Raw genomic sequence first — 13656 nt, 5'->3', positions numbered from 1 at the left:
AGTATGAAGCAGATGTGCTAAGACATCACTGGTCAAAATATAAATATACGTAAGTCTGGTTGATTATTCATATGTTTTTTAACGTCTCTTTCGAGAATTTTTCCAATCAAATGGAGAAGTCACCCTTGTCGGTGGAGAGCTGCAAACTTTTTCCTATTCACGACAGGTACTCGTGTAGTAAAAATCCTGCTTCAAGAGTACTGTGCAACAATATATTCATGAAGTGGCGTGAATAAATGTGGATGCTCAAAAATTCGAAAAAAAATTGAAATTGCAAGATTTTACCATAATCAACAGCGAAGAATTTACGACTTTAATTTTCAACTTTAGGCACAACCATTCGCCTCGATAAATTTAATTTTTATTTTTTGAAGTGCATATTTTACCAGGTAAACAAATCGGTAGGCGATTTTTATTTCATGTACATGAGCTTTAAATTTATGCAGGATGTATATAAAGTTTTGAAAAAAAACACGTGAAATGGTAACAATTACTAAGTATTTAAGAAATAAGGTATCATTTTTAAACATCTATCGGGGTATAAATACGGGTTGGTCACGAGATTAAATTCCATAAAGCCCGAAGGGCTTTATGATGAATTTAATCTCGTACCAACCCGTATTTATAGCCCGATAGATGTTTAAAAATGATACCTTATTACTTATATTTACATTTGTGACTTATTCATACTTTATATTTGCCTGATTGTGACTTTTAGCGTATGAAATGCATTATTTTTCAAACACAACGGCAAGTATGTAATCTACCGAACGCGCGTCGACCCTTTATGACGTCACTGAGAAATTACGTCAAACGATTATCCGAACGCACATCTTTAACCTCTTGACCCCATACCTGTATTTATACAGTTATAGATACGCATTTCTTTCAGTAGTGTTATATAAAGGAAAACATTTGCAAATGTAAATATTTCATTTTGAAGTTTCATTATATCATGAGAGAAATTACATATACAAAATGTGAAAAGCGCCCTTGACATTACTCTTTCCAGTCTTGATTAGGTTACATTATTTCAGCAGAGAAAGCCGAATACACTGTCTAGTCTGTAGCTTGCTTCATCTGTAGTATTAAACATTTCTTTTAGAATCTATGAATATGATATCTCTTTATAATCAGGGTCCTTTTGAGCAACAAATACATACATTAATTAATTACATGTATATAAATATTACATAAGGCCAAAAAAATAATCTTGATTTCTGCAACTTTTACAATTTTCTTTTTATTTCAAAAAGACAAAAGATTCCCAAGTAAATGTCCACTATCATTTATAAAAGTGGTTATAATAATTAAAAAGCATCTGCAATCCAAGGCAGAGAGAGTTTGAACAATTTAAGTAAAATATGTTTTTCCATTTTTGAGTAACTAAACACCACCTCGTGTGTTAGACAGAGATAAGTATGATTGCTTTATTTTTAGCCAATTTTACCAATCTGGCCTTTATCATGTTCTGACACCAGGAATGGGGTCAATTACTTTAAAAAGTAATTAACTAAATTACAATTACTTTGAATTTTTCTTCAGTTAAATTACAATTAAATTACAAGCTTTCTAAGACTTGTAATTAATTAAATTACAATTACTTTACAAAAGTAATTAATATAAATTACATTTTATTTTCTTGAATTTGTTTATATTAATCATATGAATATACAGAACATGGATCATTCACTTGTATATAAGCGTAGCCTCTGCGCAAACAATACAAGAAATAGTATGTTATTAGGCATAGTGTATCTTTGTGGTTTAAATTACAACTTTTATTCATAAAAAAGTAAAGAATTGTTCAAGATCAGTTTAATGCAGTTGCCTCCACACAAAACCAACATGTACACTAATTACATGAGATATGATATTTGATTAAAAGGGGATATATCAATAGTGTAAAAAGTTGTCACAACTATAACCCCTCAATTTTAGCTCTAACGAGAGTTAGTTATTGCTAAGCACAAGGTCATTTGGAAAGATCAAGGTCACACATACTAGTATTCCTTTACAGTCTTTTTCCTAGCGAAACATTGTAAGTTGCTTCTTTTACAAGGTTTTTTACTTGTATATCTTAAGTATGTGGCTTTTGACCTCGACTCAAGGTTACGTCTTCTAGTCTGTAGCTCCAACGGAAGACCTATTCGTTGCTTTGCAACGAGCTCGGCTCTAGTGTATAAATATATTTGCATCTAAAAAAAAATCTTTAAATGATGTTTCAATATATTGCAGAAAAGCATATTTTTGAAAATTAAGGACATACGCAACGTACCTTACATACTGATAACTTTTCAAGATATTTTTAATTTAAGATTATAGTGTCATCAGGTGTTCGTTGACAAACATTTAGTATACATTTCAGGGGTTTTAGGAATATATCAAATTATGAAAATTTCCCTTCAAATTTATTTGAGAAGAGGTGTATAAATCCATATATAGACATTTAAAGTATTGCACACAGGCCCTTCATTTCGTGGAACTCATCAACTCCAGGGAAGAACCCAATAATGATTAAATAACGTTGCGTATGACCTTAATTATTCAAACCTTAGCTCGTAAATTTCTTGTTTTTGCTGATATATTTGTATTATATAATTTTCTTCGAGATTAATTGCACGGTTAAGAAATATATGTTACAATGAGTCACCCATATCTATCTATAAATATGTCTGTTCTCTCATTTTCGTCGTTTGGTGACCCAGATTTTCAAAGGAAAGGTGAGTAAAACAATTTATTCTGCGTCAATACATATTTCTATTACAATTCAAATAATATTCTCTTCACCAAAACACTTTTTTTTCTGTCATGGCATACTAAATCGGTTAAATGTTTATACCATTAACTGCATTTTTAACTGTATTTGGAGGTCGAAAGATGATGTTTTTCCAGACTGCTGCTCTTGTGCTGTTATTATTAGCGCTCGGACACGTGGAGACGTCAGGTACATTTTAAATCCATGTTACTTGTACTAATATTTACCGCAAACACTTGTTTTTAAGAAGAAACGCGAAATCTCATTCTTTCATGTAAGACAAGTCGTTTGCTCTCTGTGATGTTTTATTTTAATGTGATCTCGTTTCGAAATAATTTTAATTATAGGGACTCATAATACGGGTATTTGAATAGAAGAATTAATGTTTTGAAAGTCATTTTTTATCAAATAACTGGGATTCAAGTTTTATCACACTGAAAAAAAAATCTGCAGAAAAGTATTGTAAAACCTATGAATAATTTTTTTTTTCATTTTAAAATAGCTTTATTAAACATAATGCATATAAGATTAAGGCAAAATTGTTTTTTTTTAATTTATTTTTAACTTGTATGGCTGTAACTTAATAACCAGTCTTAAATGTTCTGGTGGACTACTGAAAACAAACTGCTATTTGTTTTTCGCTTATAAATATTATGAAAAGACATAAAAAAAAAATAAAGATTTGCAATGGTTCAAATTCTCGGGTTCCCTCTTTTTTACTTTTTTTTAATCTCGTGCAACTTAAAACACATAAAAGTTTAGAATTATTACGAATTATATAGTATTTTTTATGAACTATTCACGATGTTATTTCTTCATATGTTTGTTTATGTAATGCAGTGACAAAGGAGATATCCCAAAAATGTGACTTTTGGTCGGCCATATTGTTGCGATTTTGCAAACTTTCGATCATTAACATATTCTATTTGCCCAATTTGCTTTTAAAGATCATAAGAACTTTACAAATCAGGAATCCAAAACTGGTATGATTAACATTATAATTTTACTTTCAAAGAAATACAAGACAAAAAAAGAGTAATTCTTAGGTACGCATAAGGACCGCCACATATTTCGGTAAACAACCATGCTAATTGCGGAGTTGCTAATCCCTGTAATTTATGTCTCATAAAGCAAGAGATTCCTTAATGAATAAGCTATTTTTTCCCATAATTTATATGTTGTAACGGTTCATTTTAATGAATTACACACCGTTTATCATTGGGAGGCCAAGTGGTTAACGTGTCTGATCTAAATTTGCAAAGAAGGGAGTTGATCTTTATGTTGCTGGTTCGAAAACCGCAGTGGGGCGTGGAGATCGCTCTTTTGGTTTAGACCGTATTTAACAAGGTCTCTTGTCGCAGTAGGTGCTGGCACGAAAAAGATCCCTCAATGCACAATGGCCCTAAGTGCCGAAAATTAACACAATTAACAGCTCTCAACCGGCAAAATTCTCGAGAGTCAAGTTAAACAATACACAATCAATCAATCTAAAATTTTGTTTCTATATTGCAGGTGACGTTATTGCATTTAATACATACATAACAAAAACCCTGCATTTACAAGAGGGGACCCTCGCTGACGTTGTTTACGATGGTTTGTATTACAACCATGGAAACGCGTACAATCAGCAGACGGGTGTCTTCACAGCGCCATCTAACGGGCTTTACGTGTTTACATGGTCAAGTTGTGTAGCAGCGGGAAAGATTTTTGACGTGGAACTCCTTCTCAATGGCAAAAGAACAGGACTTGGAAACTGCAATAATGTTGGTGGTAAGGGATATGCAAACTGTTCAAATACATTTCCACTGGTTTTGAAAGCTGGGGATAAGGTGAACATCCGTACTACAAAACATGCAGATTATCTGCACCAAGATTTTTCCAGTTTTTCCGGATGGAAAGTATAAAGACAATTAAATACAATTGTATACTACACGTATCAACGTAATAAAGCAAATTTAAAAAGCTACCTTTTCTTAATTTTTAACATATGTAGAAAAAATGCTGTCTGGCTATACATGTACGTTTTTGATAATTATATAAGAATCTTGTTTTGACACAACAAACAGTCCTATATGGTTCCTCCGATGAGAGAGTGGTCATTTGTATGTAATAATGCTTTCATGTTAAATACTAAAATCTGATTGGTTTAGACGCAGTTTACAATCCATTCTTTTACCCTCAGCCTTTGCAACACACGTGACAACGGGTAACACAACGGTAAAGTCACATGCATGGAAATTATGCGCGTGCAGTTCATTGTAGAATTCTCAAAACCTTGGTTGCGCGTTTGAAAGAACCGGAATAAACATGTTGTCAATAAAAGCTTGCGTACAATGAAGCTTTATCGAAAACAACAAATGATAGACGAAACATGCTTGCGAGTGCAGAAATAACGAAAGGTTATATGATAAAGGACTCTTAGAGTATCAAACAAACAATAAAGAGGTCAATTAATCTTTTTCGAAGCAGCGGGGAGTTTGCAAGCTTTCTAAATGTGAACGTAAAGGCGATCGACGATTTTTTTGTGGCTGACATCCTAAATCAATAAGACATTCAGTATAATAAAATAAAACGTGCCTGTTTCGTAATTTTTACAGTTGAAATTAACACCCTTGCTGACGCGTCGGTTGACAACAATGGTTTCCCTTGGGGTGTCAGTTTCAACTGTCACCCTCCAATAAGGTACCATGTACATATTGTACATCTTCCAACGGCAATCGATTTTTCATTTCCTTGAAAATGTCCCCCAAAGAAAACAAACTTCAAAAGATAGAAAAGAAGAGGATACTAATGTAGCATCTAATAGATATGGTCTGAAATAGACCTTCGGAAGAAAATAAGGCTGAAACAACTTCAATATGTCACAAAAGGTCCAGTCTTGTATTCCACCATATTTCAAGCTAAAGACTAGTAATGACCCTTGTATTTCCTACAAATAAACATGGGTCATTGCTTCCAAACTTTTCAATTACAAGAAAATTTTAAATGGCCTGGATTTTGAATATCCAAAACATAGCCCTCCATCGTTTCCATGTTCTTAATTCTTCGCCCTATAACTGTAGTCCTGCTGGACACGTTATTACAGGTGGCGTAAATATAGTAAATAATGAGGACCTTAGATCACTTATTTTAAAATGTCCTAAATATAGGGAACCCTGATCCTTCGACTGGCGTCGGAATTTCAAAAATATTACGGATTCTGTTGCAGATGACGCCAGACGATGATTCCGGGTATGAAAATGAAGACGTTGACCATTTGTCAGAATGGATAAATGTATAAAATCCGTGTTAAAGTCGCGTATTGAAAAATTGAGGGGCAGTACAAAACCATCTGCCCTTCTGCATTCAAAAATCCAGAAATTAAAAAAAAATTAGATAGATTACTTGATCAATACATACTGGTCCCTGCTGACAAAGCAAGTAACAACATTGTCTTCGTTTGTAAGGCTCATTATATAAATTGTATTTAATAAGAACTTGGATTTAGTTCCACAAGTGGTAATTTTCCTTATAAACATACGTCCCTCTCCAAGAAAGTAATCATATGTCAATTTTGAATATCTTTAAAATCCCACAGAGCCGAAATGAATTTGAACTATCATATATGTATTGGATTTCAAAACGTCATAAAAATCCTAACAAACAAAGATGCATCGTGGGTTCCAATAAATGTTCACACAAGCCTCTTCCTTTACTCCCCACTTAGATAATGACAGTAGTGAAGGGAAAACTTAAAAGAGAACTGTACAACAAAATTCAGCGCACGAAAGCAAGCGTAATTTAGTCTCATATAACGTCATGATCTCTTTTTCTGTTTCACACGCGTCTGCTAACATTCAATATTTTCTTTTAAGTGAAATACCACTCTTGACTAAGGGACTCTTTTAAATTCACTACTGTCAGGTTTTTTGATGTTTTTTTTAAGCAGATTCAAATTTTAGTTGAAATCTAGTCGAAAGATCGCCATACATTGTAGGTAGCAGAGAATACACATTGTTTGACATCGTTCGTGGCCCAGATTGTTCCCTGTTGTCTGCGTTACTTAACAAACAGTACTCTTTTTCTTACATGTTGTAACTAATTTCGGTATAGAGGAAAAACTCTCAGTGAATCTCATGTCATTTAAAAATAACTTCCCTATTAAAATCTAGTGTGTAATGTCACTTCTGTACTTTTTTCCCGTCTTTTATGTATACAAATCATATGCAAAACAATTTATTATATTTCCGTGCGCCGGATACCCGTTTGACGACGTCATTTTCATCAAACACAATTCTAACAACACTTTGAAAATCACGACACCAGTCGTCTGTTTCCAATGCTATTTATTTGAATTTTGACATATTATTAAGATTTTGATTCTGATTTCTCTGATGTAAATTTGAGTTCAATGTTTTACATAGTACTAAAGAAATAAAGCAAATGTAATAGTTATATGCGTAAAATATTCCGAATTTGCTCGTGCGCCGACAGACCTTATCGTCCCTCATATTAATCGTCCTAATATTATCAATATGAAAGATATATATTTCAAAATCCACAATTTTAAAGAACATGGAATATATTATGACTATTTTGCATAATTGAAATACTTCTTTTCGAGGGAATTCAAAAATCCTTAGCAATCTGATCAGTTGACAACTAAATAGAATTATCTCTTGATAAAATTTATCTGAGTCAATGATGTGTAACGATTGTGGTTACGTTTTGTAATGTCTTTCGTGATATGATGTGCATTCTTTCCCATAATTATTTGCTGATTATGCATGCATATTTTAAATGGTTGATGATTAATTACATTTTTTTAAATCAAATATCTTTTAAAATTGAAAAATACATTATTGTTAAACATTCACATCGTAAATCTGAAAAACATTCACAAATTTACGCTGGGAAATCAACAATTAATGGAATTCATTGGTGTTCAGTTTTTAAATGTGGACATATCTATTATGTCAATTGAATAATAAAGAACTTATTCTTGGGAAATATTGCCTTATATTGTTCAGTTAAAACGTCTATAAACCACGATGTTAAAAAGAAGTATTTTTTTATCTTTCATTTTTCTTTATGATAAGCACCCTAAAAATGACTGACAATGTGAAGTCGCAGTATATAATTACCATTCCAAGTTGCACAGGCTGTAATACATTTTATAACAAGGAAACATGTCATGTGCTATTAACTCTTTGATAAGCGAGTGCTAATTTATCATTTTGAAAAGTTTGAAAATCTTGTGACAAAGACTTCTCCGACATAGGTTCTAACTGAAGAGGTTTATAGAAATATATAAATATATTTGTGGAAGAAAATTCTCCTTCAATTATGTTTCAATTAATGTAAATATTCGAACCTTAGCGTGTGAATGTGTCATTTATGCTAATATATTTCAACGTATATATAATTTAATTTCGAAATATCAATTTCATAATTGGAGTACATATGTTACCTTAAATCACGCACATATTATCTATAAATATGCGCGTTTGTTCTTTTATTTTCGTATTTATCTTTCATTGAACATATCGAGGTGAAATATTCATATCGAATACTATGTATTTATCTATCTTTGGAGGCGAAAGATACATTTTCCCAAGGTGCTGCTGTTTTGATTTGTCATCGGCATTCAGACACGTGGAGACTTTAGGTGAATTCCAAACACTTATACAAATTATCTTGTAATTTCATCGTTTACACTTGTTACTTTTTTTAAATTGTCATTTCACCTGTAATATGAACTTACCCAAAATCTCTTACATTTAAGACCAGTCGTTTGCTCTCTGTGATAGTCAAAAGGGTTTTATCCGATGTACAAAAGGAACCCAGATTCAGGTTTTATCTGCAAGCTACAGACGAACGGACGAACAGGTATGTCCTTTTGGTAAAACCAAAACACGTACCTGTCGTTTGGAGGCGTCTGAAATCAGGACGAAATGGAATTGCAATGGGTACAGGACATGCCACCTTCACGCTGATGTTCAACACTTCGGAGACCCGTGCCCTAATTACTCTAAATATCTGGAGGTCCAATATCGATGTGTAAAGGATCCAAGCACTATTTCGAAAGGTACTTTTAATATTTTATTTTTGAATACATGACAATGTATTTTTAAATAAAAATATTTGGCACATTATAAAGATAATGCAAAATTGAAATTTATATTTTGAAATCCATGTTATATTCATTTAAGGTATCATTTGTTATAAACTTTTCATAAGCATTTGACATTGCAAAAAGGCCAAGTTTGATTAAACTACATAAGAAAATTAAATGATAACTGGGAATCGTTAGAATCGTCTTCAGTTTTAATTGATTGTTACCTTATGAACAGATAATACCAATTTTTGCTGTTTTTTCATTATTCTTTTTTTCTAATATTTTGCTTATAATATTGCAGGTACATTTATTGCATTTAATGCATACACAACAAAAACACTTCACCTCCAAAGAGGTTGTGTACGATGGTGTATATTTTCACTATGGAAACGCATACAATCAATATACAGGTGTGTTCACAGCGTCGTCTAATGGTCTTTACGTTTTTACGTGGTCAACTTGTGAAACATCAAAAAAGTTATTTGACGTGGAGATCCTTCTCAATGGAAAAAGAAAAGGACTCGGAAATTGTAACAATCAGGGTGGAGGGGGATATGAAAAATGTTCAAGTACTTTATTAGGATTTGTAGACATTAATTTTTTTTTAAATCTGCTGAAATCATCTGTGTCCATGTCCCTTTAAACTGACATTTCTTCGGTAGACTAATAGATTTTTTTCGCCCCTTCATTTATTTGAACAAAAAATCGAGCAAAGATTTTGAAGATGTTATTTTTGATTAAGACACAAATTTTAGTGCAAAAAGGTAATATTAAACTCGCTCTATCGCCAAAAAAAGCACAATGACTCTTATTGTTTATATTGATTTTTAATTAAGCTAGTTCTGTAAAAATTATTAAAACAAAGTTTAAGACAAAAAATATCGGGATCAAAACTCGTTTAAATTAACTTTGTGATTTGTTGTTGTTGTTTTTCTTTGTTTTGTTTTTTTAGGCAAGAATCATCCACGATGCTAAAAATAACTTTTAGATCTAATATAAGTATAGGTGCGATTGAATTGTAATTGGGTAGTATTAAGTACAGAGAGGTTTGATCGAACGCACTTTAAAGGTTAGGTTTGCGTTTACTTGGAGATAACTCTTAGGAATCACCAAAGCGTTTGAATCCGGCAGAATTAAACCAGGGAAGCTAAGCAGTTAATCGGTAACGAATTTCCTTTGTCATACTTGATATTTGTTGTCACTTAGTATTGGGACTACCCTAGCAAAAAATACTATAGTTATCTATTGTTAGCTATAGTTAGCTATAGTTTACTATAGTTAAGTATAGTGATAACTTTGACACTTTAAAAACTTTGATTAACTATAGTGATAATTTTGAAAAACTTTGACGAAAACTTTGACACTTTGAAAAAATTTAACGAAAACTTTGACACTTTGAAAAATTGACGAAAACTTTGACACTTTGAAAAACTTTGACAAAAACTTTTTTTAGAAACTTTGGCAAAAACTTGGACACTTTGAAAAACTTTGGCCAAAACTTTGACACTTTGATTTACTATAGTTAACTATAGTAAACTATAGTTAACTATATTTAACTATAGTATTTTTTGTTAGGGTAAATACAAAGGACATTTTCAGTTGAAGATCTTATAACAATTAAAATCATAGGAACCTCAGAAGTCTTTGAGTTCACTGTGGATGAACCAATAATGGAGGACTAGTTTATTTACGGAACGTAGCAAGTTGCACGGTTATTCGAGTCAGAAGAAAGTCATCGACGCAAAGAATTGAACATTGTGTGTTGCTCCTTTCACCACTAAACGAAAATGTTAAATGACAATGGAAAAAAAGGACATGAGAGCATCCTGTAAAGTGTCATGCTTTGTGCAGTCTGAACAGGGAAGAGAAGTCACGGCGCATTTGTCCATGTTGCCAGTTTGATTGTTGATGATGGTTGCATCAGGTAATTAATTATTTAAAAGTAAACACGCTATAACTTGCGCCAGTTAAAATACGATTGGAAATTGATACAATTTGTTTATCAATAAAAGTTACGAAAATACTGTAAATTACACCATCAAAATTAAACGCGTTTCAAAGTTATCAAATTATAATTATTTATTATCCTGCAAGGAAAGAAAAACAGCTATTTTAAAATAAATCCATCACGTGACGCCGTCGCTACTTTTAGATTGATAAACACACGTGGCGGAAAGAAAACAAGGTAGACCGTTTGAGATACTACTCACTTTTGACGTGGATACTTAATGGTACTTTATCTTTTAATGTATTTCAGTATCAACCATCTTCTCTGTTATGACGCATATTAACCTTACATTAATAATTGTTGTCAAAATGCAACATACCTCGTTGTCTCTGATTTCCCGTGGACATGTGTTTCTATATATAGGCCTTCTGTTTACGCACTTCCTTTATCAATATTCATGAAAAGACTGAATTCTTAATTCCTAGATATTGTTTAATTGTTTTGTTATTACAACGACATCTATAGTACAATTTTGTGGAAAGTATTATTTTTTATTACACTTCATGTGTTTTAAATCATTAATAATTTTGTTTCACACAAAATTCGGCGTTCATATAGCGTATATGACTTTAACTATTCATTTTATGTATTTGTCTTTTATTACCAAGTATTACATTAGAATTGCTAAAAGTTATGAATGATCTACTGACTAAGGGCTTAAAAACGATGAATAAACTGTACGAGGGTGTTAGGGTGTGACTTATATCCCAACAGCTGAACATTGCAGAAAAAAGCAGTCATCCAAGAAATTATGAAAAAAAATCCGTAGCTTTTTTTTAATATTTGTATATTCAGTAAATTTGTTGTCTTTTTTTATTAAATAGTCTGAATTATTGATTGACACATAGTTAGATTTAGTTTTATTTAACCCTTGAATTAAAAAAGTTCTATACCTAGAGCCCATTAATTTTAAAAAAAATATAGAAATCATGAATGCATTAAACAGATAAATGCTCCAACTTTTTTTAGTCAAAACATACAAATCCATCAAAACCATGTTTAATATGTTGCAAATGGATTTTTTCTCCCTTATATTTCATTAAGACATTTTTTAAAAACATTTAATCTATTCATGAGTATTTCAAAAATTTAAAGGATTTAAAGTACATTTTAAGTTAAAAAAGAAAGGAGGGGTGTTAACACTGAGAGTTAGTATCAATCTTTATTTTTCAAACTTTTTCCTAATTTACTAAGTTCTATGATTGTATGTACCTTCCACTATTTGAAATTTAAGTTTTTCTCACTGCTAAGTTTAATCAGATGTCCTGCTTAGAGGTACATTTTGGTTTAAAAAAAAACAATACATGAACTATTTGAAATTCGCATAATGTGTCACTGAATAGATTTTATATTGAGATATATTTTGGTTGAAATGACCCGGAAACATGCTTTCAGCTACCAGGTATTCAAGATACCTTTTGTAAAAAGGATGTAGAGATAACGAACAGTATTTAATCTCAAAGTCCATTAAACAATATACAAAATACGAGCAGAGCAAACACGGACCTCCGAAACATTAGATGTGGGATCAGGTGCCATGGAGGAGTGGGCATCCCCTGCTGACCGGTCACACCCGCCGTGTGCTCCTTGTCATGATCAGGAAATAATGGATAAAATCCGTCGTCAATTCAGTGTATAAATAATGGACTAACAATTGGTATGAAAAACGTCAGTCAGCATTTGACTCAATGATAAATTGTATTTGCTGACAAGAACATTGTATCGACCATAGAACTTACGAAATGATAACTTTAAACGAGACTGTTGATATTCTTGTTTCATCAACTTGCTTGTCAATAATTTACCTCGTTTAAGAAATTAAGAGCATGCTCTTGCGCATCGAATCAACTGAGATATATAAACTCCGTATGCAGGTGATGAAGGTTAATTGCTGCATAAGTTATGGAAGTTGACGATAGAAAAGTTAAAGTCATCACGTTTGTAAGATAGCTTGGTTTTTAGATTACCATTAGTGTCTTTTTCAAGTAAAATATCCAAGTATGAAGCAGAAGTGTCGGACTCTGTGGTATCTTTTATCTCAAGCTCACTAGGATATATCGTATCGACGTAGAAATGGAAATTATCATTACTACTTGACAATACGTCGTCGATATATCTAAATGTCGTGTTGAAGGCCACAGCAAGTGTTTTCTTTTCACGCACAAGATTTTGCATAAATTCTGCTTCATATGAATATACAAATAAGTCTGCTAATAACGGAGCGCAATTTGTACACATGGGAATTCCAATAGATTGTTGGAATACCTGGTCTCCAAAAACCACATAGATATTCTCAATCAGAAACTCAAGCTTCTTTTTGATGTCAACTTCAGAGTACTTATGTGTTCAATCAGAATCTGTTTTAACAAAATAATTTTGCAAATGACCAATAACGAGGTAAGTAAATTTACGAGTTCCATTTTTATTGAAGAGGCAGCTGTCAATGATATCAAAAAGCCTGGATTTTAATTTGTCATGGGGAATTGTTGTGTATTAAGTTGAAAAGTCGTAAGTTTTTAAGCTGTTGATTTTTGTAAAGTCTTGTGATTTCCAATTGTCCAAAGGTTCTTTAGAATTTTTAAGTATCCACATCTAATTTACACCACTTCTTGAATATATAGTTGCACAGTGCTCTTGAAGTTTTTCCTTCACTATTGTCAAAATCTTAGTGAGAAGTAACGAAAGAGGCTTGGTTGAACATTTACTGGAACCTGCAATGTCTCTTTGTTTGTAAGGATTCTTATGAAGTTTCGGATTCCAATATATATAGGGTAGTTCAAATTCATTTTGGCT

At 32.1% G+C, this 13656-nt stretch overlaps 1 protein-coding gene and 1 pseudogene across 1 annotated transcript; both read left to right on the top strand.

The window, feature by feature from the left end:
* Positions 1–2671: 2671 nt before the first annotated feature.
* On the top strand, positions 2672–4724 carry LOC134251249 (uncharacterized). Its single transcript, XM_062733634.1, has 3 exons — positions 2672–2723; positions 2873–2947; positions 4271–4724. The coding sequence occupies exons 1-3, from the start codon at positions 2672–2674 to the stop codon at positions 4660–4662; spliced, it is 519 nt and encodes a 172-aa protein (XP_062589618.1). The 3' UTR covers positions 4663–4724.
* A 3122-nt stretch (positions 4725–7846) lies between these two features.
* On the top strand, positions 7847–9498 carry LOC134251252 (latrophilin-like protein 1; annotated as a pseudogene).
* Positions 9499–13656: the final 4158 nt, after the last annotated feature.

Source organism: Saccostrea cucullata, unplaced genomic scaffold (genome assembly GCF_032062105.1).
Source record: "Saccostrea cucullata isolate Sc308-1 unplaced genomic scaffold, CSIRO_AGI_Scuc_v1 ctg2791, whole genome shotgun sequence".
NCBI classification, from domain to species: Eukaryota; Metazoa; Mollusca; class Bivalvia; order Ostreida; family Ostreidae; genus Saccostrea; species Saccostrea cuccullata.
This window is presented reverse-complemented; position numbering and strand designations above follow the sequence as displayed.